Source organism: Lepidochelys kempii, chromosome 2 (genome assembly GCF_965140285.1).
Source record: "Lepidochelys kempii isolate rLepKem1 chromosome 2, rLepKem1.hap1, whole genome shotgun sequence".
Taxonomy (NCBI): Eukaryota; Metazoa; Chordata; order Testudines; family Cheloniidae; genus Lepidochelys; species Lepidochelys kempii.
In genome coordinates this window covers 3,978,278-4,005,125 of record NC_136381.1, presented here as the reverse complement: position 1 = coordinate 4,005,125, position 26,848 = coordinate 3,978,278, and the positions used below count along the sequence as shown (strand labels likewise).

At 55.0% G+C, this 26,848-nt stretch overlaps 1 protein-coding gene across 5 annotated transcripts; it reads right to left on the bottom strand.

Annotated features, from left to right (window-relative positions):
• Positions 1-4,947: 4,947 nt before the first annotated feature.
• Positions 4,948-26,820, bottom strand: NAPRT (nicotinate phosphoribosyltransferase). 5 transcript variants are annotated; one of them, XM_073329937.2, is made up of 13 exons: positions 26,543-26,820; positions 19,360-19,487; positions 17,374-17,456; positions 16,283-16,413; positions 16,055-16,170; positions 15,381-15,574; positions 14,693-14,833; positions 13,699-13,783; positions 12,095-12,175; positions 10,460-10,562; positions 9,176-9,333; positions 7,720-7,830; positions 4,948-6,916 (listed from the first exon to the last, which is right to left on the bottom strand). In XM_073329937.2, the coding sequence occupies exons 1-13, from the start codon at positions 26,751-26,753 to the stop codon at positions 6,857-6,859; spliced, it is 1,602 nt and encodes a 533-aa protein (XP_073186038.2). In that variant the 5' UTR covers positions 26,754-26,820; the 3' UTR covers positions 4,948-6,856. The 5 variants fall into 5 exon arrangements, with proteins under 5 accessions (XP_073186038.2, XP_073186039.2, XP_073186041.2 ...); XM_073329938.2 differs by having other exon boundaries at positions 7,720-7,827; XM_073329940.2 differs by lacking the exon at positions 7,720-7,830.
• Positions 26,821-26,848: the final 28 nt, after the last annotated feature.

The window sequence follows — 26,848 nt, the reverse complement described above, 5'->3', positions numbered from 1 at the left end:
TGGAGGACAGGTCCATTTCGTAGCTCACGGGAGCAGGGGCAAGGGCTGCTGGCGCAGCAGAGAGTGTGACTTAGCAGCACAGTTGGTGAGAGAGGGTTTGAGAAGCAAAGAGGAGTTACTGTTCTGCATCCTTCTTCAGCTGCCCCCTCCACCCGCGGGCTGTGCCCTGGAGCGTAAAGGGAAATAACTACAAGGAGTAAAGCAGGAGCCCTACAGCTAGGAGCTTAAAAAATTGGCTCAGAGAAGGGACGAGAGCAGGGAGTATACGGGACTTCCTCACTCTTCCCCCCCGTGCAACCTACCTGTCGCATTCCGCCGCCCTGAGGCCAGGTGCATCAAGAGGGACGCATGAGGGAAGGAAGGGGTGGAATTTTTTTGGCTGTCCCACTATAACCCCATCTGGTAGTGGCTGGAAAGGTCACTTACCCTACAGCAACAGTGGCTCTTTGAGATGGTGTGGGCATTGCAGATCCCACTGTAGATGGGGGGTTCATGAGCCTGGTGCTCATTAGCTATGGGTGTTTCTGAACAGCTGTTGTGCCGAACTGGGAAACGTCTCATTCATTTTCATGAACGTATGTTCAGGGGCCTGACTCAGTTTCCCCTTTTGTTGTCTGTTACCTGCTGGGTCGGAAAGGGTTAACTTCTTGAAAGGAGACAGAGCAGTGACGTGGACGGGTGGGTGGGGTGGATGAACTAACAGCACTAGACAATACTTACCCCAGATGGCTAGATGGGTCACCAAGGCAGCAGAATTGCCAGCCCCTGGGTGAATTGTATATGCTGGTTTGGACTGGGTTCAAGAGGCCCAGCAGATAAAGTTTGGAGAATTGTATAAAGTGGGCAACCTATGATAGCGGGTTGAGGCGGGTGGGGGGTTATTCTCACTTGGTCCAAGCAGTGACATGAGACTTTAGCCAAGGGGTCAGACTCCGCTGAAAGGTTGAGGGATGGACCCCTGCCAGGGGCTCCCTGCAGAAGATGGGTGACACATGCTAAGACAGGCAGGCTTTCTCTTCATGTTTTCGTTCTGAATAAATCCTTTCCTTTATGAAGCCTGGCTGGGCACAGGATCACCCGGTCATAGCCCCGGCGGAGACAGGACATCAAGTGCTGAACTATGCCTTGCTCAGTTGATCACAGTGAGTTGCAAGAGGAAATTACAGTCAAAAGTCCTGGTGTGGAGGGAGAGGAGCGTGATTGCCCTCCCAGAGAAAGGTGACGGCTACAGGCCTGAGATCTGAGTGAGGGCCCCTCCCCGCCCCCACTCCTGCTGGGGAGTGGGGTTAGGGCATAGGGGTTTCCCCTGATCCCCAGCAGGAACACTGGCCTCAGGACCCAGACCCCGCTTCCTGGCAGGAGGGGCAGGCAGGTAGAGAGGGACAATCCCCGACCCCTCCCCAACAGGAGTGCCAGGCGGGTGGAGCAGGTCAGGGCGTGCCCATTTTTCCAGGGCCCCCCAATTGGCTGGGGTCCCTGGGCCTGGGTCCTGTTGGCCCAGTGGCTAATCCGCCACTGAGTGTGATAGCGGTGTCCGTCCAGGCCACACATGCCCTCTGTGCCTCCTCCTGCTCCCACAAGAGGGCAGAAAGACGGGGTGGACAGACCTCCCTCCGTTCCTTCACAATTCAAATCCCGTGTTGCCAAGGTCTCCAAATGGAGGCCGGGTTGGGGGAGCCACATGGACTACGACATCCCAGAGAACCACAGTGCTGTGGGGCAAGTAGCCGTTCCCTGTTACAGTGTGGATTCTGATCTAGGCGACTGGAAAGTAACCAGCAGATAGGTACGGAAGAGGTTCTTGAGGAATTTTGATCCCATCGGATGTGAGAAGATAGAATTTGGCTGTATGAGTGCGTGACATGCCGATATTGCTACATGATGGACCTTGAGAGTTAAAATGCTGGTTTTGATGGGCATCCCAACCAGTCCCTGTGGGGTCTGTGACAAGGATCAGCACGGAAGGCAGGGATAAGAACGGCCTCCCTTTTGTACGTTCACTGGTTCTAGCCACTACATGAGCTTTCACAGGGTTTGAGGTGGGCCTCTGATGCTCTTGTTCGTGTGACGTGCATGGGAAGCACACAGTAAGAGCCACCTGTGGTCTGGCAAGCGGTGTCATGTATGTACACACCAGCATGCGGCCTAAATCCCAGACACGCACACACTGTTGCTGGATTTAATTTTCGGTAATTTGCCATCGATTGGAGAGGCTAGAACCCGGCCTCTGGGAGGTATGCTCCTGCCGATCAGGGATGGATCATGATGAGCCCTGCTTAGGAGAAGAGGGAGAGAACACAGGCTAGCCCTTTAGTTGTGGTCTCCGGCTGGGACCTGCCTCTGACCAGCAAGTCAACTAGAGATGGATTTTCTACCTCCTTACATGCACAACCAGGCATACTGGTTTGGTGAATACTTTCCATGCCACGCAGTATCTGAAGGGCAGAACCCTGTTCCGGTCAGGGTTGGGCCTCACTGTGAATCTGAGGCACTTCCTGAGGGAAAGGGGGCAGGTTGATGGCTACGTGGAAGTACCAGCGGATCGGACGCTCCCCAAGTTCTAGCTCACTGCCATGGGCGATAAAACAGAGGGAGGGTTGAGGCCGTTCCACCCTTTCTGTCCTTGTTCAAGAGCATGTGGTCTGGGGTGCACACAGAGCCCCAACGGACCAGCGGTCTCATCCCCACAAGGCACATGCGCATCTACACCAGCTCCCCAAGCACAGAACCCCCCGTGGCCACCTCCACCCCACATGGAACAGGAGGAGGCAAAACACAATAAGGAAAGCGATTTTACTTTCCCGTGGCTGAGCGTGTTGTAAACAGTGAAGAGTCAAACAGGAACCTGTGACCATAACAGCCAAGTGGCAAAGGGCTCACCCAACACAGTGTTGTCAGAATATTTAGCCAAACCGTGCCTCATAAGGTGTCATATGAGAAGTGGCGACATGTTGGTCATTAGACCCACTGTGTGATGGGGGGCTGACAGCCACTGAGCCAAACTGTAAACCCTGGATACGCTGGAAACCACTTCAAGCCAGAGGGTGCTGCTGCACCCCCAGCACCCCCAGTTCCAGCAGCTGTGTGTAAAGAGGTATGTACGCGTGCTGGAAACAGGTTCCTAACATGTGGTCCGACGGAGCAATCTGAGTAGCATGAACAAACAGGTTTGTCCTAGACAAGGGAATGTGGATGTACAAGTCTGCCAGGGTCAAGTTCGTAAGCCAGAGACACGGAAAGTACATCTACAGCAGCCGTTCTCCAACTATTGTACTGGTGACCCCTTTCACATAGCAAGCCGCTGAGTGAGACCAACCCCCTTATCAACTAAACACACTTTTTAATACATTTAACACCATTATAAATGCTGAGACAAAGTGGGGGTTGGGGTGGAGGGTGACAGCTTGTGCCCCCCCCATGTAATAACCTCACGAGCCCCTGAGGGGTCCCGACCCCCGGTTTGAGAATCCCTGGTCTACAGTAAACACCATGATCAAACCAACCGAAAGAGACTAACTTTGTCTGGGGATACGCTTCAACCGACTACATTTCAAAGGGCTACCAGACTATACGGGGAGAAGACCCTTCATTATCCATCGCTTAGGGAATGTCTACATGGCCATTCAACAGGCTAAGGGGCTGTTTAATTGTAGTGTAGACATTCAGGCTCCAGCTGGGGCCCTGCAAGCGGGGAGGGTCCCAGAGCTCAGGCTCCAGACCAAACGTCTACACCACAATTAAACACCCTCTTAGCCCAAGCCTCATGTGCTCAAGTATAGACATACCCTCAGGGATATAGGGGTCAGCACCCTCTGCTTCTGTGAATGCTGGACCCTCTAGCCCAGTGGTGGTTGATCCTAGAGGATCTCCCAGTCGATCGCGTTCTCTGGCGGTGCAGCATGGCTGCCGCTAAGACAGGCTCCCTGCCTGCCCCAGCCCCATGCTGCTCCCAGAAGCAGCCAGCAGGGCCCCCAGGAGCAGGGGGGTCTCCCTCCATGCACTACTCCTGCCTGCAAGCACCACCCCCACAGCTCCTATTGGCTGGGAACAGGGAGCTGTGGCCAATGGGAGCTGCGGGGACGGTGCTTACAGAGAGGGACAGCACACAAAGCCATGTGCCCCCGCCTCCAGGGGTGTGTTGGCTTCTTCCAGGAGCAGCATGGGGGGGGTGTAGGCAGGAGCCTGCCTTAGCGGCAGCCACACTACACCACCAACCAGGAGCCACCAGAGGTAAATGCTGCCCGGCACGAGGCCACACCCCATACCCCCTCCTGCACCTTCCCCCCAGCGCCAGCATGCTCCTCCTGCACTCCCAACACGCTGCCCCAGCCCAGGGCCCCCTCCTGCACCAAAACTCCCTCCCAGAGCTTGCACCCCCACCCCCAGCTCAGCCCCAGCCTAAAGCCCACACCCCCTCCCAAACCCCAACCCCAGCTAGTGAAAGTGAGTGAGGGTGGGGGAGAGCGAGCGACAGAGAGGGGGGGATAGAGTGAGAGGGGCAGGGCTTTAGGGAAGGGGCAGGGCAGGGTAGATCCTGGGTTGCCCTTAAATTCAAAAAGTGATCTTTGGTGTAAAAAGGTTGGAAACCCCTGCTCTAGTCTGAGAGGCAGGAAGCTTCAGGTAAGTGACAAAATGGCAAAGATTGTAACTTACTAAAGTTAAGGTTTAGTGCCTAGAAAGCAGCTGTTTTTGTTTGGTTTGTAACCAGGCCTGTCTCTTTCCCTCGCTCAGCATCACTCCAATCATTGTTCTTTATTAATACAAACTTATTCTTAGTTTCACTATAAACCACCTCAGTGCCATGTGTTAAGGTAAAGGGCGTGTCCTCAGCGAGCCAAAAGGCTAGTGTGTGTGTGTGCTGTCTCCTTGAGGACAGGGGACTTAATTTCTGTCAAGGTCTCAGGGGAGGCACTGGACGCTGCAAAGAGATGTTTTGTGGAATACGGGTTCACTGAATGGTACCTTTTATTTTTAACATTTATTCAGTTTAAGGCAAGTGGTCTTTTCATTTCTAAAGAAGAAACTCTTCACCCAGAATGTGTGTAAACGTTCTAGGGAACCGACGAAGACACTAAGTTTGATCTCTGCTGTTGAACAGACACTGCCCCAGAAAGTTGGGAATAAGTTTTCAATACAAGAGTCAGGTTACAAATATGATTCTGAAAACAAACCAACTTCTGAGCTACTAAACGCACCTGAGACGATTAAAATTTAAAGACATGTTCAAAGATTCAGAGATTTCAAGGCCAGAAGAGGCAATTAATCATCTAGTCTGACCTCTTGCATAACACAGGTCACAGACCCTGATGCAGTGATTCCTGCAGCCAGCCCATAGCTTTTGGTTGAGCTAGAGCTGTTCTTCTAGAAAGCCATTCAGCCTTGATTTAAAGACTCCAAGTAACACAGAATCCACCCCATCCTTAATGGTCAGTTACCCTCACAATTAAAAATTCTTTTACTTTTTTGTACTTCTCTCAACCTGGACAGTGAAAACAAGCGAACTGGCTCATTTCTCTCTCTTTTTGGTTTCACACTGTAGCTTTCACGCACTAACTTTGGGTACGTTCTTCAGAGCAGGGGCCAAATGTCTCCTTGTTTTATGCAGCACCAAGCACACAGCGGGGCCTTTGCAATCCAAACATTTAATGGTTTGTCAGTTGCTGCAGGGGAAGCGTTTCCATCACATGTTTAGAGAGAGATTTCGTGGAAACTTTTGCTACATTTCATGAAAGCTCCACAAAGCAGACTGTGGGGCTCCAATCACTTGCCTCTATGCCGTTTACACTGTACTTGTGTTTCTGAAGACCCTGCGAGACCTCCCCTGGGATCTGCAGGCAAAGTGGAATTGTAAGAAATAATGGGTTTGGTTCATACAGATGGATCTTTGAGTAAGAGGTCAGTTTGTATTCTTAAACTTACAACTGAAGATTAAACTGCTGCTCCCGCAAGGAGCTCTGTGCAGAACCCCACTAGGAGCCCCCTGGCCACAGCTCATTTCAGGATTAGTCATACATTTCCCGTTTAGATGCAGCCCATAGGGTTTCTTGTACCTTCCTCTGAAGCAGCTGGCACTGGCCACCATTCGACAGGATACAGAATGAGTCCTGGTCTGATGTAATTACTGTGATCCTACAAATTAACTATAAGCTAAAGAGAATTAATAGCCTTAGACTTTAAGCAGAGAATTTCCTAATCAATATGTCTGTGATGAGAGGTTGATTCTGCTTAGGATGAATCTGCTGTTTCTTAAACAACTCTGGTCATGATGCATGAGCCCAGAATGGACTCCAGCTCATTCTCCCATAGCTGGGATGGCTCTGCACTACAAACACCCCCTTATTGTGGGCACTGAAGTCAGAAAGTGTGACTCCGAAGCCACACAGCAATCAGGTCCATTGAGGAAAGTGCCGTTTTCACAGAAAACTCTGGGAGGGACAACATAAGGAGATACGACTTCCCAAAACACACGGTAGAGACTGTGGAAGAACAGCATCAGAGGACAGCTGCAGATCCCAACGCTTAAGCCACACTGTTACTAGAGTAAAACTAGGCACAGCCTTGCTGGATGTCTTCCCCCATCAACGCCTCCCCTTGCATTTCAAATCGGATCAGAAAATCTCCTTCCCGTCTGCGCAGGCCCTGTTTGGGGATATGTTTGCCATATGTGATGGAGCTGGACTGCCCTGTAGCTACAGCAAAATCATCATTCAAAAAGGATTAGACAATTAAATAGAAAGACCCAGGCCCTAAGAGCGCCCAGGTCTTTGTGCAGGTTAATTCAGGCTTGCAGCACCGGACTCCTGGGCTTTGCACAGGTGCAGTTTGCTGCTGGACGGGAGGATGGAGGCAGGGCAGCTCACCGGCTGGATCGGCGCAGGTCACTGAGGAGAAAGTGCAGCTTCTCAGTCACAGCAACCTGCGAACAGAGGGGAGACGGGAGGAAGCCAGTCAGCGTGTTTGATGAAAGATGCCGCTCTTGTTCTCTTATTGTCCCATCACAGGCTGCGAGGGACGGAGCCTTGTGTGATTGTGATGAAGGCTCCCGACTTGCCAGAGACCCCAGACGATGGGCAGGGAAGTACAACAGAAGGAAAAGGTCGGGTATATAATCAGAACCGGCGTCTCTCATCACAAAGCAATGAACACACTCTAGCCAGGAAACACTTCATCCACCAGCGACATGCAGCCACCTCTGCAGTGGAACGGGAAAGCTATTTAACAGCATATAGCAGTGCTGTGCAGCATTATGTTCAGAAGAAATCCTGCATGAGCTGAAACTGCAAATGGTGTTTAGGGAGACAGAATGGAGAATGCAACCAGGAGTCCAGGATTAACTCCCACAAAAAGTGCCAGGGGGTCTTCAATGATCACAGGTTGTCAGGACCTGTTTTACATCCCCTCTGAAAGATGCCACGCAGAGGCACACCGCCCCCTAGTGCTGCAAGAGGGCATTACAGAGAGCACTGACACGGGGGAGAACATCAACTCAGCCATTCATGTCGCTCCCTGAAGCGTAGCCCTCCCGAGCATCGCACAGACAGCAGGGTTCAGAAGGAAGAGCACCACCTGGAGCCCCTGGGTGCTCCTTGGAAGTCTCCGAGCCAAGTACTGATCAGGCCTGCCCCTGCAAGGCGTGATCCCCGGTCGAGGTGGAAGAGCTCAGATCAAGAATGCCTTGCTGTTGGAGATGGCCTGTGCACACCAAGTTGGCTCACGTACCTGGTAAGGCTCTGGGTCCTGGAGTCTCTTGTGCGCAGGGCTGAGCAAGCTCAAAGAGGCTTGCGCATGGCTCTTGACTTCCAGCAGGCTGGGAAGAGCCTGGCAAACCTGCTTGGAAGGGGGGAGGAGGAGGACAGAAGGTCAAAGGTTTGTATTAAAAGCAAGAGCTGGGTCTGAGCAGAACAGGGGCCTGGATCCAAGATGAGTCTGAGTCTGCAGGAGTTCAGAGCTGGGGTTTGCTTCTCCCCACATCTAAGATTTAATGTTACGACACTGCAAAGGCAGAATAAGAGGTGGTAAGCGTAAAGTGCCTCGTACACATTAATTCTCAAAGCCCCTCCCCCCCAGAAGGTATTATCCCCGTGTAGGGGGGAAACTGAGGCACAGAGAAGGGAAGTGACTTGTCCAAGGTCACCCAGCAAGCCAGAGGCAGAGCAGAAGAGAGAATCCAGGACTAAACCTACCAACTACATGGATGCTGCTGAAAATGAGTCATGAACAAACCCCCTAAGCTGTGCATGAGAAAGTCCTAGCTGGGGCATCCCAGTGAGCCACTTTTGACTGGCTGCTGTCCTCCCACAAAGGCGAGGAGGTCACCTGCCTTCCCCCAAACACGTGCTGCCTTTCAAACCTTTTCAAACCTTTCTTCTACTGTGAAGAATGCCCTACGCACAGCTCCAGTAGGGGCTGTTCAGCTCAGTTTGCCTGCAAGGCTCTCTACAGCCAGAAAACAAAGACACACCAGATTCAAACATATTCGCAGTTCCCCAGGGCACCAGATTCCTGATCGGCAGAACCACTTCCCGCTGGGAACAGCCTGGGTGCTGCCAGAGAACCAGGAGGAGGGTTGACTGAGCTGTTGACTTTCCCGCACTATCCCTTTCATCCAGACAACTCCCAAAGGCCTATTCGGATGTTTACACTCTCTAGGAACTCTATAGACAGCTTCCCATCCAAAAGCAGCCACTTCTGGGGTGGAAGGTGGTAGCTGTCCGACTGCGCAAAGCAACACTACCCAACAGCGTAGGACAGGAAGTGATTATTACACTCAGTTGAAAATGGGGGGGGGGGGTCGTCTAGGTGAAGGTAATGTGAACACCCAGGTTTAACCCCTTGACTCCTGCAATTTGTGCCAACCAGACAGGATGTTGATTTTCTCCCCCCTATGACAGATGATGCAGCATCCCCTAGTATCTTGCTGGGGCAGTACTGATTTGAAGGGAACAGCGCCACCGGCCCTGCAGTACTGGAATATTTCCCTAGAGGTTTCTCATTCAAGTACTGGCCTGTGCGGCAGACTGCTTAGCACCAGAGAGTCAATGGGATCACAGCTGGAGGGGTCCTGGTGGCAGGGGAGCCAAGAAATCAGCTAGGCCAAGAAAACAGCTTGCAACGTGGTCAAGGCTGCAGCAGCATGGCGGCTTGCAAGGAGGAAGGGGAGCGCGCCTCTTCTTACCTGTCCATCTTTAAAGTAAGTGCGGTGCAGGATCTCCACAGCCATGGGAGTCACCCTCCTGGCCTCTTCACTCCTCCCCAGCAGGCGGACAGCCACCTCCTGCCCCGCCCTGGCTGGGGGCTCCTCCTCCAAAGCCATGAGATCCATAAAGGCAAGACCTGCCAGGAATTGGAGGCAGACATTAGCTGCCCGGGGGAGGCGTGTGCGCACACTGGGGTTCAGAGCAATGCTACCCCTCGTAGGGGAACTGTGCCAGTTTAGATCCAGACCAAGACCGTGGCTTCATCAGCCGGTGCCCCCCGCCTGACATTCAGACTAGCTCCCTGGCGGGTGAGAGGGTGCACAGCTGAGCTGTGGGGAGGGGGGCGGGGAGAGAGGTTGTAAGCAGGGGATGTTGCAGGATCTCCTCATTCAGGTAGGGAGGGGAGGGGGTTACATTGCCGCAAAGGTCAACAGTCCCAGGAGCCGGGAACAGCAGCTTTTCCAGACGAGCCTCTGGAGATCCTGACACCTACAACTGCCCTCAGCCACAGGCTCCGGGAACAACTGGTGCTTTTAGAAGCTGAGCAAACTGCAAGGACAGGGGATGCTCAGCCCAGGGGGCAGGGAGAGAGGAGGGGCTCCACTTCAGCAGCCTGGGCTGGTGAGTAGCCAGAGGACTTTACCCTGGCCTGCAGAGGTGGAGCCTTCCCAGTGGCAGGAGAAATCCCAGCTCAGCAGAATTCCCCTAGGGCTCCAGCCCCAGACACAAGGCGAGAGGGAAACAGGCAGGCGTTTAGGTTCGATCTGGGCTGCGACAGGGAAATGCTGGGCTCGGGACCGGACGTCCCTGGAGGCTGCTGTTCTTAGTCCACAGAGCAGGCACAGCCTGGCTAGCAAGGCAGGCTTCCCTGCAGCACTGTACTCTCAGTCCTGAGCAGGAAGGACCCACGTCCAGGGGGAAGGGCCAGTCGATCCTGGGCATTCTGCTGGGACTGCCAGCAAGGGGGTTAGTATGGTTGATGGGGCGTTTTAAAGATACCCTTTTCAATAGTTGCCAATTTGGTTCCATGTGGTAACGGGCGTCACTACTGCCCTGAGCCAGACTCAAACCAGGGACCCCAAGCAATGGCCACCTGTCCCAGCTCCAATCCTGCCCCCCAAATCCGGAGCCAGGACTTGGGCGTGTGAGCTGTGTACGTTTAAAACACGGCGTCTCTGGGGGACCAGCCTTTACACAGCCAGGTCTGTAGTCTCAGGATGTTGCTCTCATTTTGCAGGGCAAGCGCTGGGTCAGTGTCTTACCAGTGGCATCATAGAGCCTGTACACCACCTTGCTCCCTGGGATGGTCATCTTCTCTTCGTCTTCAGTCAGCTTCAGCTTGGGGCAGCCGTTCACCTTCACCAGCTACAGGAGGAAGGCACAAAGATGAAAGGGTCCTCCGTGCCTATCGCATAGGAGATCTCACTCTACGGCAAGCAGCAGCTCAAACCAGTGCCCAGGGATTGTCCTGAGACTCCGGCAAGGAACTGCACCTGTGGCTAGAATCCCTGTGCCCCCTGGGGACAGCCCTCCATTCTAGCCAAAGGTGTGTGTCATGAGTTCCATCCGGCCTCAGCCCATTGCAGCAAGCCTACTGTTTCTTAAGGAATCAGCTCCCCGCTTCGTTTCTGGGAGGTGATTTACATAAACATACAAATGTATCAGACACAGAGTTCCGGCCCCAAAATTGAGGGTTAGTTAAAAACTGCAATTTTACAAATTCTACTAACAACAAACGTTCTCGTGAAATTATTGTTTTAAAATGGAAATTATGGGGTTTTTTTTTTTCGTATTTAAGCCTTCCCCTGTAGCAGCATCTGCCATTGGGCATGGCAGCCTTCAGGGCTTGTGCGGGATGCTCCAATAGTGAACCTGACAAATCCAGTTTCACTGCCCAAGTCCAGTGCAATACAGAATCAAACAGGATAAGAGGCAAAATGTAAATGAGAATTTATAAATGGTTTCAGCTTTAATCACCTAGTGTTAATGATGGAACAGGGGTGTGTGTGTGTGTGTGTGTGTACACACACACACACACATTATATATTATGTGCGCCTGTTTCTTTTCTCAGTTTACCCTAGCATAACTCTACTGCCTTGGGCATAAACTCGCTATGAATAAACTGAGGCTGGAAATGAAAAGAAAGTTTCTAATCTTCAGAGGAGTGAGGCTTTGGAACAGCCTGCCAATAGGAGAAACAGGGCCAAAACCCTAACTGGTTTTAAGACGGAGATTGATAAATTTGTGAATGGGATGATCTGGGGGGGTTGCCTGTGATAGCAGGGAGCCAGACTCAGTGATCAGAGGGACCTTTCAGACCTATGCACTATAGTCCTTACTCCGGATTCATACCCATGTAAATGAGAGGAGAATCAGGCCCATGATTTTTAACCTGGCAGTCTCTCTTCAGTCGTGTCAACAGGATGTCCACCAGAATAATTCCAGCGAATCACAACTATGTGCACTCACACAGAGCTTTCCATCCAAACATCTCAAAGACTTTACAGCAGCTCACACAATCACATTTTGCATACAGCGAGCCAATGGTAAAACTAGGACAAGAGCCCCGCTCTGAAGCCCGGTTCCCTTTTCTAACCTCTAGGCCACATGGCCTCTTTCCATTCCCTATTAACGAAAGTGGAAGAGGAGTCAAGCTATTTGAGAAAACATCAACACCCCCTCGATCACACAATAAACCCAGACAGGCATTGCAGCCTTAACAGCTGGTATATCATTGTTGCCAGTTTCGTCAAGAAGCTGCAGGTTGGTGCAATTGCTAGGTTTGCACTGAACTCCAGGAGGGCTAGGAATCTGCTCACTTGGGGGGCAGGGGAGAACGGAAGAGTAATAGACCTGTGGATGAGCTCCTATTGGACCATCCCAGCAAGAAGGTTACCTTGTAAACACAGCCCAGTGAGGGCTGCAGTGGGCATGTCACCAGGTTGGTCCCAATTCCGATCATGTCAATTTCATTCCCCTAGAAGAGGAGACAGATGACAAGGAGTTGGTATTACCCTTATTACTCGTTGACTGCATCGCGGCAGTGTCTAGCAGCCTCAGTCCTGCCTGGCCCAGGACCCCACTGCGCCAGGTGCTGTACTAACTTGCCCTGAAGAGATTACAACCTCTCCCCTTGCTAGCACCTTCCCTCTGAGGATCCCGAGTCCTTTACGGACATCAGCCAAGCCCCACAACACCCCCTGGGAAAGGGGAGTTCAGTGCTAAAGGCCACACAGTGAGTCAGTGGCAGAGCTGGGAGTCAAACCCAGGAGACCTGGACATCCCCCTGCTCTAACCACTGGACAATTCTTTTTCCCTTGTGCTGTATGAAGAGCCTCCCTCTACTGGCTGGCATGGAGCTGGGACACAGCTCACAAAGGTAGCACCCCATAGCGAGAAGCTCCCCACTGAGGAAAACCCCTCATATGAAGGGGACAGGACTCCCATCATCTTCCTGCCCAAGTCCTGGACCAGCCACCTTTGCCCTCCCTTCTGTGATCACAGGGTCTCTGGCTGTTCCCCATCTTTGGGAACATGGTCATTGAATAGGAACATGGTATTTCTGGCCCCAGAAGGCTCCCCATTGGGTTCCCAGAAGGGTACAGGCAGGAATAGCGTTTCCCATTTGGGAGCAGAGCCTTGGGCCACTAGCCTGGTAGTCGTGGACAGTGGCAAAGCCTGAAGCTCCAGAGGATTGCAGACTCCCACCCCAAAGCCGCTGCTGGCCAATGGGGAATGTCCTGCAATCTGCTGATCCCTGAACCACCAGGCCTGATTAACCTCTCTCACCTTGCATAGCTACAAGTTCTTCCCTAAGGGCGGGGAAGGCCACAGGCTGGTCGCAATCAGGGAGCAGCACATGCCCACCTGGACAGCTCATGGGAACATGCAGATTAAGGGCTTGTCTGCCTGTAGGTAACCAGGTGCTTCTCTATCTACCCTGTTAAGAACCCTCCCGTTCCCCCATGTCTGAAGGCAGCAGATTCATTCTCTTCACTCCTCAGGCTTATCTACACACACAGTTATTCCAGAATAGCTATTCCTGATTAACACCACATGGGCATGCTCTTATTCCAAGCACTTTATTCCACATTATCTTAATCCATTTATCAAATGGATTAAATTAATTCAGAATAAGAGCAACTACACGTGGAGTTAATCAAGAACAGTTAATCCACTTAAATTCACACCCTGCCTTAGTCTGGATTAATTTTCATGTGTAGACAAGCCCCTAGACAGTTTCATAAACAAGCTGTAGCTTGAAACACCACCTCCAAGAGGCAGGTTAGTACTGGGACCGGCTCTCAAGTGGGGTGCAGATAGGTTAAAGGGCATGACTATGATAGCACAGCACACAGTAGTAGCTGCCAAATTCATTCCACCCGTGACAGCCTGTTGAGAACCCAGGCACCCTGGGGGCGCTGTGAACTGTGCCAACAACTGATAAGCCCCTCCTACCACAGCTTGTAAGCAGGTAGGCACCAGCTGAGTCCATCTCACCTCCTGCATTAACTCCTCCAGGCTCCTTTCACTGATGTCATTGCTCACAGCAATGGGGATGGTTGCAAACCAGGGAACCTGGAAGCTGGACACAATGGAAGTGAGTTGCTAAAAACAGCTGCAGGATTCTTACAAGGGACAGGTGCCCCAGCAGGGTTGAGCCTACAGCACAGGGTGGTTGAAGCTTTGCTAGATCTGAATCCTGGAGGGTGGATGAGAGTGTGTGTGTGTCCCCATCGCGGCTCTCAGCCCAGCCAGAAATCTGGACAGTTTGCTCAGTTTATAAAAGTTCCCACCCCCCAACCCTGGGCACCCTGAAAACTGCCCCTGGGATCCGAGAGTCAAGCTGGGCTCTTTCTGGTTTGTGCAGCACCACTGATCACAAAGAAGCTGCAGGCCAAATTTTGCTTTCGGTGACATCTATGCAACCCCATTGTCTCTCATGGGGTTCCACCGAGGATAGAGAACCTGACTCCGGGACCGGGAATCAGTGAACAATTCATACTGAAACATAAGCCATAAGGGAATCCAGCTGCCTTGCTTCTGCAGTGCCGTCATCATCCTTTATGACTAGGTTTGGTCACATCCGAATCTCCTGGATGCTTTTAAAACATGAGAGAAAGGCGCTGTCTCTGCTGTGCAGCGCTTATAAACTACAGCTGGGCTGGGAGCGGTAAGGCAGTGGGGGGGTCCAATTCTTGAACATCCAGCCCAGCGGACAGACAGACAGACAGACGGACGCAGTTCCATATCTGAGTGAAGTGACACGGTGGCAGCTAGCAACAGGGATTCACTCCTTTTGGTTGGGTAAGATCTGACTGCTCATCTGACTCTTACACATGGTGAGTAAGGAGGGGCCATCATCCAGGGTCAGTAACTGCCCCCACATAGGAGGCCCTCATGCAGAGTCTATGTAAAGGGCTCTGTCTCTCAGCCTTGCAAGGGAGTTCCCAGCAGAAGGGTAACAGCGTCTGCTTAGCAGCATGGCACTCACTTGGCACTACAGGTCCGGAGTACCTGGCGAATCTCCCTCGCCTGCTTGCCGAGATCGCCGCTGTCCACGCGAATCCCTACCGCGCGGTATCCCAGCTGGTTCAACGCCAGCGCCACGGCACAGAAGTTTGGGATGCCACTCCTGTCAACAGCAAGGAGGAGGATGGGTCCAGCTGGAAGAAAGGCCTGGGAACCCCACTCTCCGCAACATGGAGTGGCAGAGATGGGCCAAGCAGGCTGTGTTCGGGTCAGGGGCAGGAGGCGATTTGAGGTTCCACATCCAGATCAAGGCAAGGACAAAGAAGAGAACAGGAGAGAGGGACTCCCCGGGGCAGCCAGTACCAGAGGCTCTGCAGCATCATCAGAGCTGTCTTATCCCCAGCGTGTGGGAATGGAGGACAGCAGACCACGCAGAAGAGACAGAACACACGGGCTGGGTCCTAGCTGGGTTCTCTAGGAGACCGCAATGCGCTCAAAGACATCATCTCAGAGATCCTGCGTCTAAACAGCTGCCCTGGCATTGCTTCCCCCTGCCCACTGGGACCCAACCTGAGCCCGTTCGCCATCTCTGCTCCCGCAGTCAACGGGACATCACTTACACCGGTCACCATGGAATCCAGGTGCCGTGCAATGATCATGAAGCATGGAGCATGCTCAGAAAAGGCCATCGCCACCCCTCGGCTCCTCACCCCATGATGGAGTAAGTGTCCACCAGCCCCTGGAAGTTGTGGGGGAAGGCGATGGCGTACGACACGAAGGCAGCCAGCTCCCCGTAGTTCACCCTGTCATGGGGGACTTGCAGCGTCTGGCACACCCGCTGCAGCCACAACTCAGCAAGGGGCAGGAAATCCACCGGCTCATCTCCATCCAGGGGCTTCAGGGTCTGCATGGGAAACAGCACCTCCATGCTACCAATCACCAATCTAAAATGGCTGCTTTTGGTAGGGCCTATAAAAACACATCTCGAGATTCCTCAGCCCCCTGCTGGCTCTGAAGCACAAACTCAGTAGAGATAATTCCTAAACATAGGCAATGATGATTCACAAAGGCCATTCAGTTATGTCAAAGTGACCAAACTGAGGGGGCTGGTGGCCGCTGCCGGGAGACCATGGGGTGCTCCTCATCTGTGTGAAGCTAGAAAGACTGTGACCACTGTCGGTTTTGAAATCCACAGGTGGGGCCCCAGGGAGACTATAAGTCCCAGCATGCAATGCTCCAAGGAGGCAGTGGGATGGTTCACGGTGCTAGGCACCGATAACATGCCCATCACCCCAGCATCTATTGCGGTGCTTGGCTCCGCCCCCCTCAATGCCGTGCGAAGTTATTAAACAAATCCCCCCTCCTCCCGGGCAGGGACACGAACCCGGGGCTGCACCTCCATCAGCGACGTGAAGGACATGACGTAGGAATGGGCCACGGTTCCCCGCACCGGAACCCCATACAGCTTCCCTGCCAGCACGTTGCTGGTCCAATCAAAGCCTGGAATGGAGAGATCGGGGGCACGTGGGCGAGGGGAACGCAGACTGAACAGGAGCGAAGGGGATAGGGAATGCCCTGCCGTGAGGAGCTGGCACGCCGGGGCTAAGCTCACCCCCTATGTAGGAGTACTTGGATGCAGAAAGGCCCCCATCCGGGCCTTGGGCACGTCGCAGCCCCAACTCCAGCAGCTTCTTGTCTGGGCCAGCTAGCATCCGGAACCGGGCAGCGTTGGTGGCCACAAGGCTGGAAAAGGAAAAACCCCAAATATTCCCTGAATGCCAACCCCAGCTGGACACCAAGCAAGGCCCAGGAAGGGCCAGGCCCTATGCCCATGAGCTCCTTGCTGATGGGGGCAGATGATGCAGGGACACGTGCTGGGTGCCTCAGAGGGTGGATCAGTTTGACTAGACCACATGGGAGCCAGAGGGCCCAGACCGGAGCTGCGGACGGATCAGATTTAAGGATTTTAGTTACGGGGGGAGTAATGTGGAGCCATATGTGCTTGAAGCACTAGGCAGCCCCCTGGGGGGTCAGGACGAGGAGGGTGCTGTGGGGGAGAGGGACACGGCTCCAGAGGTCAGGGGCAGGGAGGGTGAGATGGATGAGGAGACCTGAAGGACACGTGGGAGACTTTGGAGCACCACAGCCAACGGGAGAGGGAAGAGCAGAGATGCAGCCAGGGATGAGCACACAGACACACGTGCTGCCCCTGTGGGGGGCAGGAAACGTTCAAAAGCGGCTGGAACCCTTCATCTACCACCCAGCATGTGCTGCCCCAGGGCCCTATAACCCCAGTGCCCCCTACCCAGGGTGTGCCACCCCAGGGCCCCGACAGCCCCCACTGAGCGCGTGCTGCCCCAGGGGCCCCTACAGACCCACCCAGCGCGTGCTGCCCCAGGGCCCTATAACCCCAGTGCCCCCTACCCAGGGTGTGCCACCCCGCTGCCCCTACAGCCCCCACCGAGCGCATGCTGCCCCAGGGGACCCTACAGACCCACCCAGCGCGTGCTGCCCCTGACGCCCTGAAAGCCTCACCCAGCACATGCTGTCCCAGTGCCCCCAACGCAGCACATGCCACCCCAGGGGACCCTACAGCCCCCACCCAGTGCATTGCCCTAGGGCCCTGGGGACCCTACAACAAACGAGCAGGTGCTGCCCTGGGGATGCTACACCCACAAAGCTGCGTGTCCCAGAGCCTCTCACCTGGCGTAGTTGACCAGACACAGCAGTGTGGTCTCCAGGAGCTGCACCACCAGCAGCGGCCCCTTCACTTGCAAGAGCGGAACCTGCAGGGGAAGAGCCGTGTGGGGGGGTTCACCCCAGCTCATCTGCTTTCCTCACCCCAGCCCTGCTCCCTGGCCCGGTGCTTCAAAGCCACACCCGGCCCCCACATCTGGCCGACGCTCTCACGGGACTCGTAGCCACGTCTTCGCCATGCCAGCGATGCCCCCGCAAGCCACTGGGTTCCAAGCAACGGGCCCCATCCCGGGCTAGGACTGGGCCGTGTCACACAAGGCCTCCCCCCTTCTCTAGCACAGCTGACTCCACCACCATCCTCAGTCACCCTGGCACAGCCCCACATCTTTGGCTCCTCCCTAATCCCTCCCACCCCATGCCATCAGTGTCTCCAGCCTTTCCCCTCGACTCACCCACCTCAATCGCCGCAGCCTCCCTGACGCCCACCCCGGCCCCTGCTGGCCCACACAAGCCCCTGCGGCTGCGATCACCTTGGAATTTCTCTAGCATTTCTCCTGTAGGGGCTTTCAGATTTTAGCCGTAGAGGATCCTTAGCTGGATATACCAGCTCTTATAGAGAACTTTTTGTCTGTCAATCAGAAAGCTCTTTACAAAGGTCAATGAATTCTTAGACGTTACTCTGGCTGGGCTTCTAAGACTTCAGGAGCCTTGGGGGTCTCCTCGCTATCAGACAGAGTTCCAGTACAAGGGGGAACATCTGGCTGGAGAGAAAGGAAGGCCCCCCCACAACTTATTAAGTCTGGTTTTACTCAATTCTCCCTTGAACTGATCTTCAGTACTAGGTGCACAAGTCTGAATCCTGGGCTCTCCAGGAACTGGTGGACATCCTCAGATGGCCTGCATAATCCTCTTAAGGTGCAGAGATGCCTTTCTGTGACCTGGGGTAACTCCATCTCCTCTCACTAACATTCAGTCCTCAGCTCCTGCAGAACAAAGTCTGGAGACCTTTAACTACCAGGCTCAGCTCCCACCTTGAATATTCCTGCATAGCTATATAAGGGCTAGTCCATCAATCATTCTGCATTTCCCTTCTCTTTCTGTAGCTCCTCCTTCTAGGGACCTTTCTCTGACTCTTTTCAGAAGCCTCCATCTTCTCCAGACTAGCTCCTTCCTTTCCTACATAGCATTCTTCAGAGCAGATATACCAGAGTCTTATTAAAAGACTCTTGTATTTGGAGAGAATACTTGCTTTATTTATCTAAGAACACTCCGTTCAGTGCACACCTTAGTTTGCAGGACAAGTTCATCCGTCTGGTCTTGAAGAAACCAGTGTGAACTAAACCCAAAGTCAAGCCGGTTTCAGCGAACGCAGCCAGAATTTGATTGAACTCTCATTGCACCAGCTCTCACTCTTTTCCACTGGTGCGATGCACACGTGCCTATAGACTGAGACATTCAAACAGCGGCTGCATCCACACCCCGCCCACGGCGGAGGACACTGCCATTCCAGCACAAAGGGGCAGGACAGTCTCATAGCAGAACCACAGGATTTGGAATCAGGACTCCTGGGTTCTGTTCTCAGCTCTGAGCCCTGGGTGAACAATCAAACATACAGGTGAGAGATGGGAGTGGAAGAGAAGCCAGGTGAAATGCATTGGTTGAGCCACCCACATTATACAACAATAGTAACCAGCTTGTATATCACACCTTTTACCAGTAGATCTTAAAGTGCTTTACAAAGGATGTCAGTATCATTATCCCCATTGCACAGATGGGGAAACTGAGGTACAGAGGGGTCATGTGGCTTGCCCAAGCAGGCCGGTGGAAGAGCCAGAGATACAGATCTCTCCAATTTCAGTCCAATGCTCTATCCACCAGGCCGCCCTGACTCAGGAATAATTCACTTGGGGCAAAGACCGCCGGAGGGTTCTCAGCCTGCGTCCGTTCCATTGCTTTACACCGACTGGTGCTGCCACTGCAACTAATGCCCACCGTGGCGAAGACGACGGAGCCCTCCGGTGCAGAGGAGACGGTGACTTCGGAGGCGTCCACAGTGCGCAGGTAATCGAAGAAAGCCTTCTCCGTGGTGCTGGGCAGGACCGACTGCAGGTACTCGATTTCTGGAAAGCAGCAAGAGATCGCCGTTCAGCCCGAGCGCGGAGGTGGGAGGAGCATCCCTCACGCCCTGGGAGAGCTGTCCCGGCGGCAGGCAGGGCTGTGGGTTTAGATGACATCACTACCAAGGTCTCCCTGAGGGCAGGCAGGGAATTTTTTCCCAACCCCCATGTTGTTCACTAGCCCTTTACGGTCCCATCTGCCCTGCGAGAACCACCCCACTGCAGCTCCAAGGCAGGATAGCATAGCACAGACAAGCTCCACTGGGCTCTCGCCTGGGGAGCCATGGGCCCAAGTCCTGCTGCTGGGCTGAGGAACAACTGGAGAGGAGAGTTCACACCGCCGGTCCCAGCTCCACAGATAAGACCAAGCGCCCCTCGGGAGCAGACGGGACCAAGATCACAGGACTGAGCAGCTGGTCAGAGCAGCCGCGATGGCACCCTGCCGGCAATGACTGTGCTCGGCCCTGGCTGCGGGCAGTGCAATTCTGATCCCAATGCAGGGCCTCAGCGAGCAGACCATGGCGGGGAGGATGGACATAATGCCCAGTGACGGCAGAGGAATGGCCAGAGCAGAGCAGGGCAGGGCTCCAGCTAGCTCACTAGCTTGTCTCCAACAGCAGCCAGTACCAGCTGCTTCGGCGGAAAGTATAAACCCCACAATGGCTGCATCTGACCGGAGATACATAGGGTCACCGAAACCCCAAACGAGAGAGACTCGGGTTTAACTGTAATCAGCTTTATCTGCCAGCGGAAAGCGCTCAGAAGCCATGGAGCTTTTTATGCAGGCGAATAAACTCTTTGCATTTCTGTAGCCACTTCCCTCCCAGGATCTCTAACTCCTCTACAACCACCCTGGAAGGAAGGGCAGAATCCTGGGGAAACTGAGGCATGGGGCAGGGACATGACTTGACCAGGATAACTCAGGGGATCAGTGACAGAGCCAGGAGTAGCACCCAGAGCTCTTGACTCCCAGTCCTGTGCGCTAACCACTAAGCAACCCTCCCTCTGAATTAAGGACCTCATGATGCTAGCTGGCAGAGGACACAGGGGTACATAAGGGTTACAGCAATCCTCTTGGTCTGGTGTTTACACCCTACTTCACCAACAAGCATCGGGTAAGGTCTCCACTAAAAGCCTGTGTCTCACACTGGTCATCACAATCCTTGCCAGATGCGTGTGTGGATAATATGCAAGGAGCTAGACATAGACATTGGAAATCATGTTCTTAGAGCAAGGGTGGGCAAACTATGGCCCAGAGGCCACAACCAGACCTCCAGATGTTTTAATCCGGCCCTTGAGCTCCCGCTGGGGAGTGGGGTCCGGGGCTTGCCTCAGGCCAGAAAGTTTGCCCACCCTTGTCTTAGAGCCTTGTAGTTAAAGGCAGGTCACCCAGAAGTACATGCCTTAAGACAGGTCCCACCAGACAGGAGGTGGGAGACATCTCCCCAGCTGACCCTTACAAGGGAAGTCTGTTTACACACTGAGTCAAACGCTATCAAAGAGACAGAGGGGATTTCAGGAGAGGAAATTAACCTTGAGCGGTGAACAGTGTGGTGGGGAGAATGATGCTATTACAGGTGAAGTACAAAGGACTGGTCTAATAGATGTAGGGATGCAGAGGGGTGCTCTGGCCTCTGGGGAGAGGAGCTGCCGGCAAGCCATGGCTTCCAGCCCCCCCCCACTCAGCACAGGGAGCCGGGAGGGCGAGCTGGCAGGTTTCTGATGGAAATCAGCATTTTGATAAATTGGCCTTTTTCGTCGGAGGATTTGCCATCAGCTCTGCGCCCTAGTCCTAGTGCCGAGCCAGCACCACAAGGACGTTCTTTGTATGTGTCTAAAGCTGGGGTCCTACAAACCGAGCCACCATCTTTCAGAGACCTTTGCTGGCTCTGCACCTCGGCCCCCGGCTGTAAAACTCACGTCAAGCTCAGATCTAAGTCGACCTGCCATTTCATTCGGAGCAACCTTGTTCCCACTACGGGTCAGGGTGACAAGGAACCCCACTGCCAGCATTCACTAGGCTCAAACGCAGCGCCTAGTCCCTCTCTGACTACAGAACGTGGCATGGCTGTATTGCTGGTGAACGGCACCAGCCCTGGTATCTAAAGTCCTTTCTGTCCCTGACACTGGCAGCTGGTTCCCTCCAACTCACTGATCTCCTCCCCAGCTCCACAGATCTATGGGTGAGATAAGCGTTTGTCCTCCAAGGCTAAGGAGGAGGCAGACTGTAACAGTGATTTCTGTGATGTGAACTCAGAGGCCAAACAGCCATCTGAGGGGTAACAGCGCTGGGTCACTACCAACCAGGAGTGGATTTGAACCACCTGCCTGGAGGATAAAGTCACTGTCTGTCATTACCAGTCCTGCCTGCCCTCTCCAACTCATCTTCCCGGGCTAAATGAGCCAAATCTCCTGACATATAAATCCTGCCAGGACAACTAACCACCTCTGATGCTTCCCCCTTGTCCAGCTGGCGAGGTGTCCAAAACGGGACATGGAACTACAAATAAAGGCAAGAACCGATGCCTCTTGTGATGGAGTTACTGATGCCTTAACACATCTGTGGCCAGGTGGCCATTCACGGCTGTCCTCTGCTGCAGCCATGGCTACTTGGAGTGTTATGGTAACAGCAGAGAGACCAGTCAGGTCCTTCTGCTCCAACAGCACAGACCCCTCTCAGCTACAGAGAAGCTCCATTTGCTGTTAGCAATATAGACCCCATGACACACATTTGGTCAGTGCTGATTCTAACTGCTAGCCAGTGCATAGCCCACATCTTCCAAGTACTGTATAAATATTAACTAATCCTAACATCTGTACAGCAGGAGTCTGATGGGTGAAGCTGTGCTCTCTATCCAAACTCCACACATAACCCCAAGTAGCTGGATGTTTCAAATAAAATGACCAGCAGTGTACTAGTTAGCAATGCTAACATTGAAATTACTTCAGAGTTAACAGGACATTGCTCTGAATAGAGCAGTTCACACCTCTCAGAGCTTTCATTTCAGTCTCTCTTGTAAATGCAACAACATAGCACTGCAGCACTTTCAGGAGGTTTTCTTCTCCAGCCCCAGAGCTAGAAATATTGTTGTTAGTATTATTTTAAACAATTAAAGCTTAAATTCTGCAGACACTCATGGAGCCATTTGAGTAGTGCTAGTATCAGCCACTATCAGGATAGTCTCAGTCCAACTCCTGCTGGGAGGTAAAGAGGAGGAAACCAAGGCACAGAAATGTTAAGTGACTAGCCCAAGGTTATTGAATTAGTCAGTGGCAGAGGAGGCGTTAGGTTCTGATATACCACAATACTAGAACAGAGGAACTCAGGAGCTCCTGCTTCCCAGACCTGGGCTCTGTCCATACCAATCTGACCACTATCCCATGGAGAAATGATGCTCCCATCACACCAGTCTGGGTACAGAAATTGCTTTGTCTGCCAAAAACATTTACTTCCTTCATAATCCTAAAAGATTCCTGCACTACTGTGTTTATGGTGCCCTACGCACCCATGGAAACCTTCAGTCTCTACAGCGAGCAAACAACGCTTCTAACTGCAGTACCCCGAGGGCTCAGCTGGGAACCATGGGAGGATGGATGCAACAAGCGACAGGACGAATTCCCAGCAGAACAGAAAGGCCATTGGGACGCAGCCACTATCCCAAGTCACAGCTGCATAGCCACTGCAAACCTCAGGAACATGCACTGACGGCGGCTTCCTCCAGTGTGAATTTAAACTGGAAAGAAATGAGAGTGCGATGAACGTGCAACTATTCAAAGGCAGAAACAGGCCCCGGCTTACAGTGCCTAGAACAGAAGAGGCTTGAAATTACCCCAGATGACATTTTGTTTTCACACACAAGTCGTGTTTTTATAACTCATCATTTTGTAGCTCTGCAATGCAGAGCATAAGGTGATTTGGACTGGACAGCGGGTGGGGGAGATGAATTAGCAGAAGGTTTGGGTAAAGTTTTCACAAGCACAAAAAGGAAATAAATCAGCTGTTTATTTGTGAAGTCCCTTGATTTGGGGCAGCAGAAGAGGGAGAGGAAGCCACACACGAAGGTCAAAGCTGCAAGGTGGGATAATATTTAACAAGTGAGAACCCAAGTCAAACAAAGACAGAGTTGTGATTACTGCTATTAATTGTGCAAACACCGTGGGTGAAATCCAGGGGAGATTTGCTATCAGCCGGGAATGAAGCCGGGATTTCACCCTCTCCCCTCCTCATTCCCCTGTTTCTCTTATCCCCCATGAGGCCCTGTTTTTATAGAAGCATGGACTGTCACTGGCTACATGTTCATGGGATGCTCTTTGCAATAAAGCCCTGTCCTGGCGCTACTGTGATAAATGATGATAATAGCACAGCTTAGAGACAGAGGGAGCTGGCAAAGAAAGCAATCTGGGCTCTGAGGAGTTAGAGAGTTAGTGAACACTGAGATCTGGTCTACACAGGTTGGCGCTCACGGGTGGGAAAAATCCACGCTCCTGAGCAATGCAGGTTTGCTGCTTCTGTTGACCTGACTCCAGTCACTTGGGGAGGTGGAGTTTCTACACTGACGGAAAAACCCCTTCTGTTGCTGCAGTCTGTCTCTGCACAATGGGATTATGCCAGCACAGCTACGCACCGTAGCCCTGGCCTCAGAGTCAGGGAAGAGGCAGTTTACAGGGTGGGCAGCGTAGGAAGGTGGCACTGACACGTGACAGGGAGGAGTGGCCTTATAAAAACCTAGAAACCTAGACAGAGGGCCCCATGCTCCCCCACTCCCTGGGCAAGCAACACTTGGAGACATGGTACAGTGTCTCTAGTAATGCCCTCCTCCCGGGAGAGGCAGGGGAGGGGAACGCAAGGGCTGTGACCCCGGTTTGTGCCACACAGGTGGAAGCCCAGGGGGTTTGTGGCCCACCCACCACCTGAGGCAAAACCTGTCCCAGCCATTTCCCCTAGCATCAATCCCCCAGCACGGACGTCCAGCTCCTAACACTTCCCTAAGCCACCCATCCCCCACCTGCCCCCAACCCTTCCCTGCCCCACCCATCCCCTGCCTGCTCCAAGGCCCCTGGCACTGCCCCTTTTGCTCCTTGGCATTGACCCAAACCTTGCCTGCCACTGGCCCTGCCCCTACAACTCTCGGGCACTGATGTCCAGTCCCTAAAACTTCCTTGCACTAATACCCCCTCCTCCGCCTGCCCCTAATGGTCGCTAGCACTGCCTGCTACCTGGCCCTGCCCCTACTCAGAGGCGCTGTTAGCCCACGGGGGGTCCAAAGCACAAATAATTTTTGGGCCCCCCACAACACATACTAAAAAAGCAAATAAAGTGCTGCCTTATGCTGCCCAGGGCCCTAAGTCTTAGTCTACTTAAGCCTCGGATCAGCTCTGCCCCTGCTGCTCCCTGGCACCGACCCCTGGCCCGCCTGCTCCCCGGGCTCCCTGCCACTGCCCCACCCTGCATACCCTCCCCCCCCAAAGCTCCCCGACACTGCCACCAATGATCCCCAACAGTGCCCTCCCACAACGCTCCCTGGCACTGCCCCCCACGCTCCCTAGCACTGCTCCCACCCCACCTGCCCCCCACGCTCCCTGGCCCAGCCCCCATCCTGCCTACCCCCCACGCTCCCTGGCACTGCCGTCACCCCGCCTGCCCCCCACATTCCCTGGCACTTCCCCCCACGCTCCCTGGCGCTGCCCCCACCCCGCCAGCCCCCCACGCTCCCTGGCGCTGCCCCCCACGCTCCCTAGCGCTGCTCCCACCCCGCCAGCCCCCCATGCTCCCTGGCGCTGCTCCCACCCCGCCGGCCCCCCACGCTCCCTGGCCCTGCCCCCATCCCGCCTGCCCCCCACGCTCCCTGGCACTTCCCCCCACGCTCCCTGGCCCAGCCCCCATCCTGCCTACCCCCCACGCTCCCTGGCACTGCCGTCACCCCGCCTGCCCCCCACATTCCCTGGCACTTCCCCCCACGCTCCCTGGCCCTGCCCCCATCCCGCCTGCCCCCCACGCTCCCTGGCGCTGCTCCCACCCCGCCGGCCCCCCACATTCCCTGGCACTTCCCCCCACGCTCCCTGGCCCTGCCCCCATCCCGCCTGCCCCCCACGCTCCCTGGCACTTCCCCCCACGCTCCCTGGCCCAGCCCCCATCCTGCCTACCCCCCACGCTCCCTGGCACTGCCGTCACCCCGCCTGCCCCCCACATTCCCTGGCACTTCCCCCCACGCTCCCTGGCGCTGCCCCCACCCCGCCAGCCCCCCACGCTCCCTGGCGCTGCCCCCCACGCTCCCTGGCGCTGCTCCCACCCCGCCAGCCCCCCATGCTCCCTGGCGCTGCTCCCACCCCGCCGGCCCCCCACGCTCCCTGGCCCTGCCCCCATCCCGCCTGCCCCCCACGCTCCCTGGCACTTCCCCCCACGCTCCCTGGCCCAGCCCCCATCCTGCCTACCCCCCACGCTCCCTGGCACTGCCGTCACCCCGCCTGCCCCCCACATTCCCTGGCACTTCCCCCCACGCTCCCTGGCCCTGCCCCCACCCCGCCGGCCCCCCACGCTCCCTGGCGCTGCTCCCACCCCGCCGGCCCCCCACATTCCCTGGCACTTCCCCCCACGCTCCCTGGCCCTGCCCCCATCCCGCCTGCCCCCCACGCTCCCTGGCACTTCCCCCCACGCTCCCTGGCCCAGCCCCCATCCTGCCTACCCCCCACGCTCCCTGGCGCTGCCCTCACCCCGCCCGCCCCCCACGCTCCCTGGCACTTCCCCCCACGCTCCCTGGCGCTGCTCCCACCCCGCCGGCCCCCCACGCTCCCTGGCGCTGCCCCCACCCCGCCGGCCCCCCACGCTCCCTGGCGCTGCTCCCACCCCACCGGCCCCCCACGCTCCCTGGCACTTCCCCCCACGCTCCCTGGCCCAGCCCCCACCCCGCCGGCCCCCCACACTCCCTGGCGCTGCTCCCACCCCGCCGGCCCCCCACGCTCCCTGGCACTTCCCCCCACGCTCCCTGGCGCTGCTCCCACCCCGCCGGCCCCCCACGCTCCCTGCCCCCGCCCCCCACGCTCCCTGCCCCCGCCCGTACCTGGCTCGCGGAGGCGGAAGCCCCTCAGGAAGGCCAGGCACTCGCCCAGCCCCGCGCTCAGGGCGAAGCCGCCCTGGCAGGGGCAGCGGCGGAAGAAGAGCTCGAACTCGGCCGGCTCCCGCTGCCGCCCGGCCCGCCAGTAGCCGTAGGCCATGGTGAACTGGTAGAGGTCGGTGAGCAGCGCCAGCGAGCCCCGCCGCCCCGGCTCCATCCCGCGCCCGGCCGGCCCCGGCCCCGGCCCCGCCTGAGGGCCCCGCACGCGCGGGGCGGGCGCCGGCTGGAGCGTCACGTGGGGGCAGAGGGGCG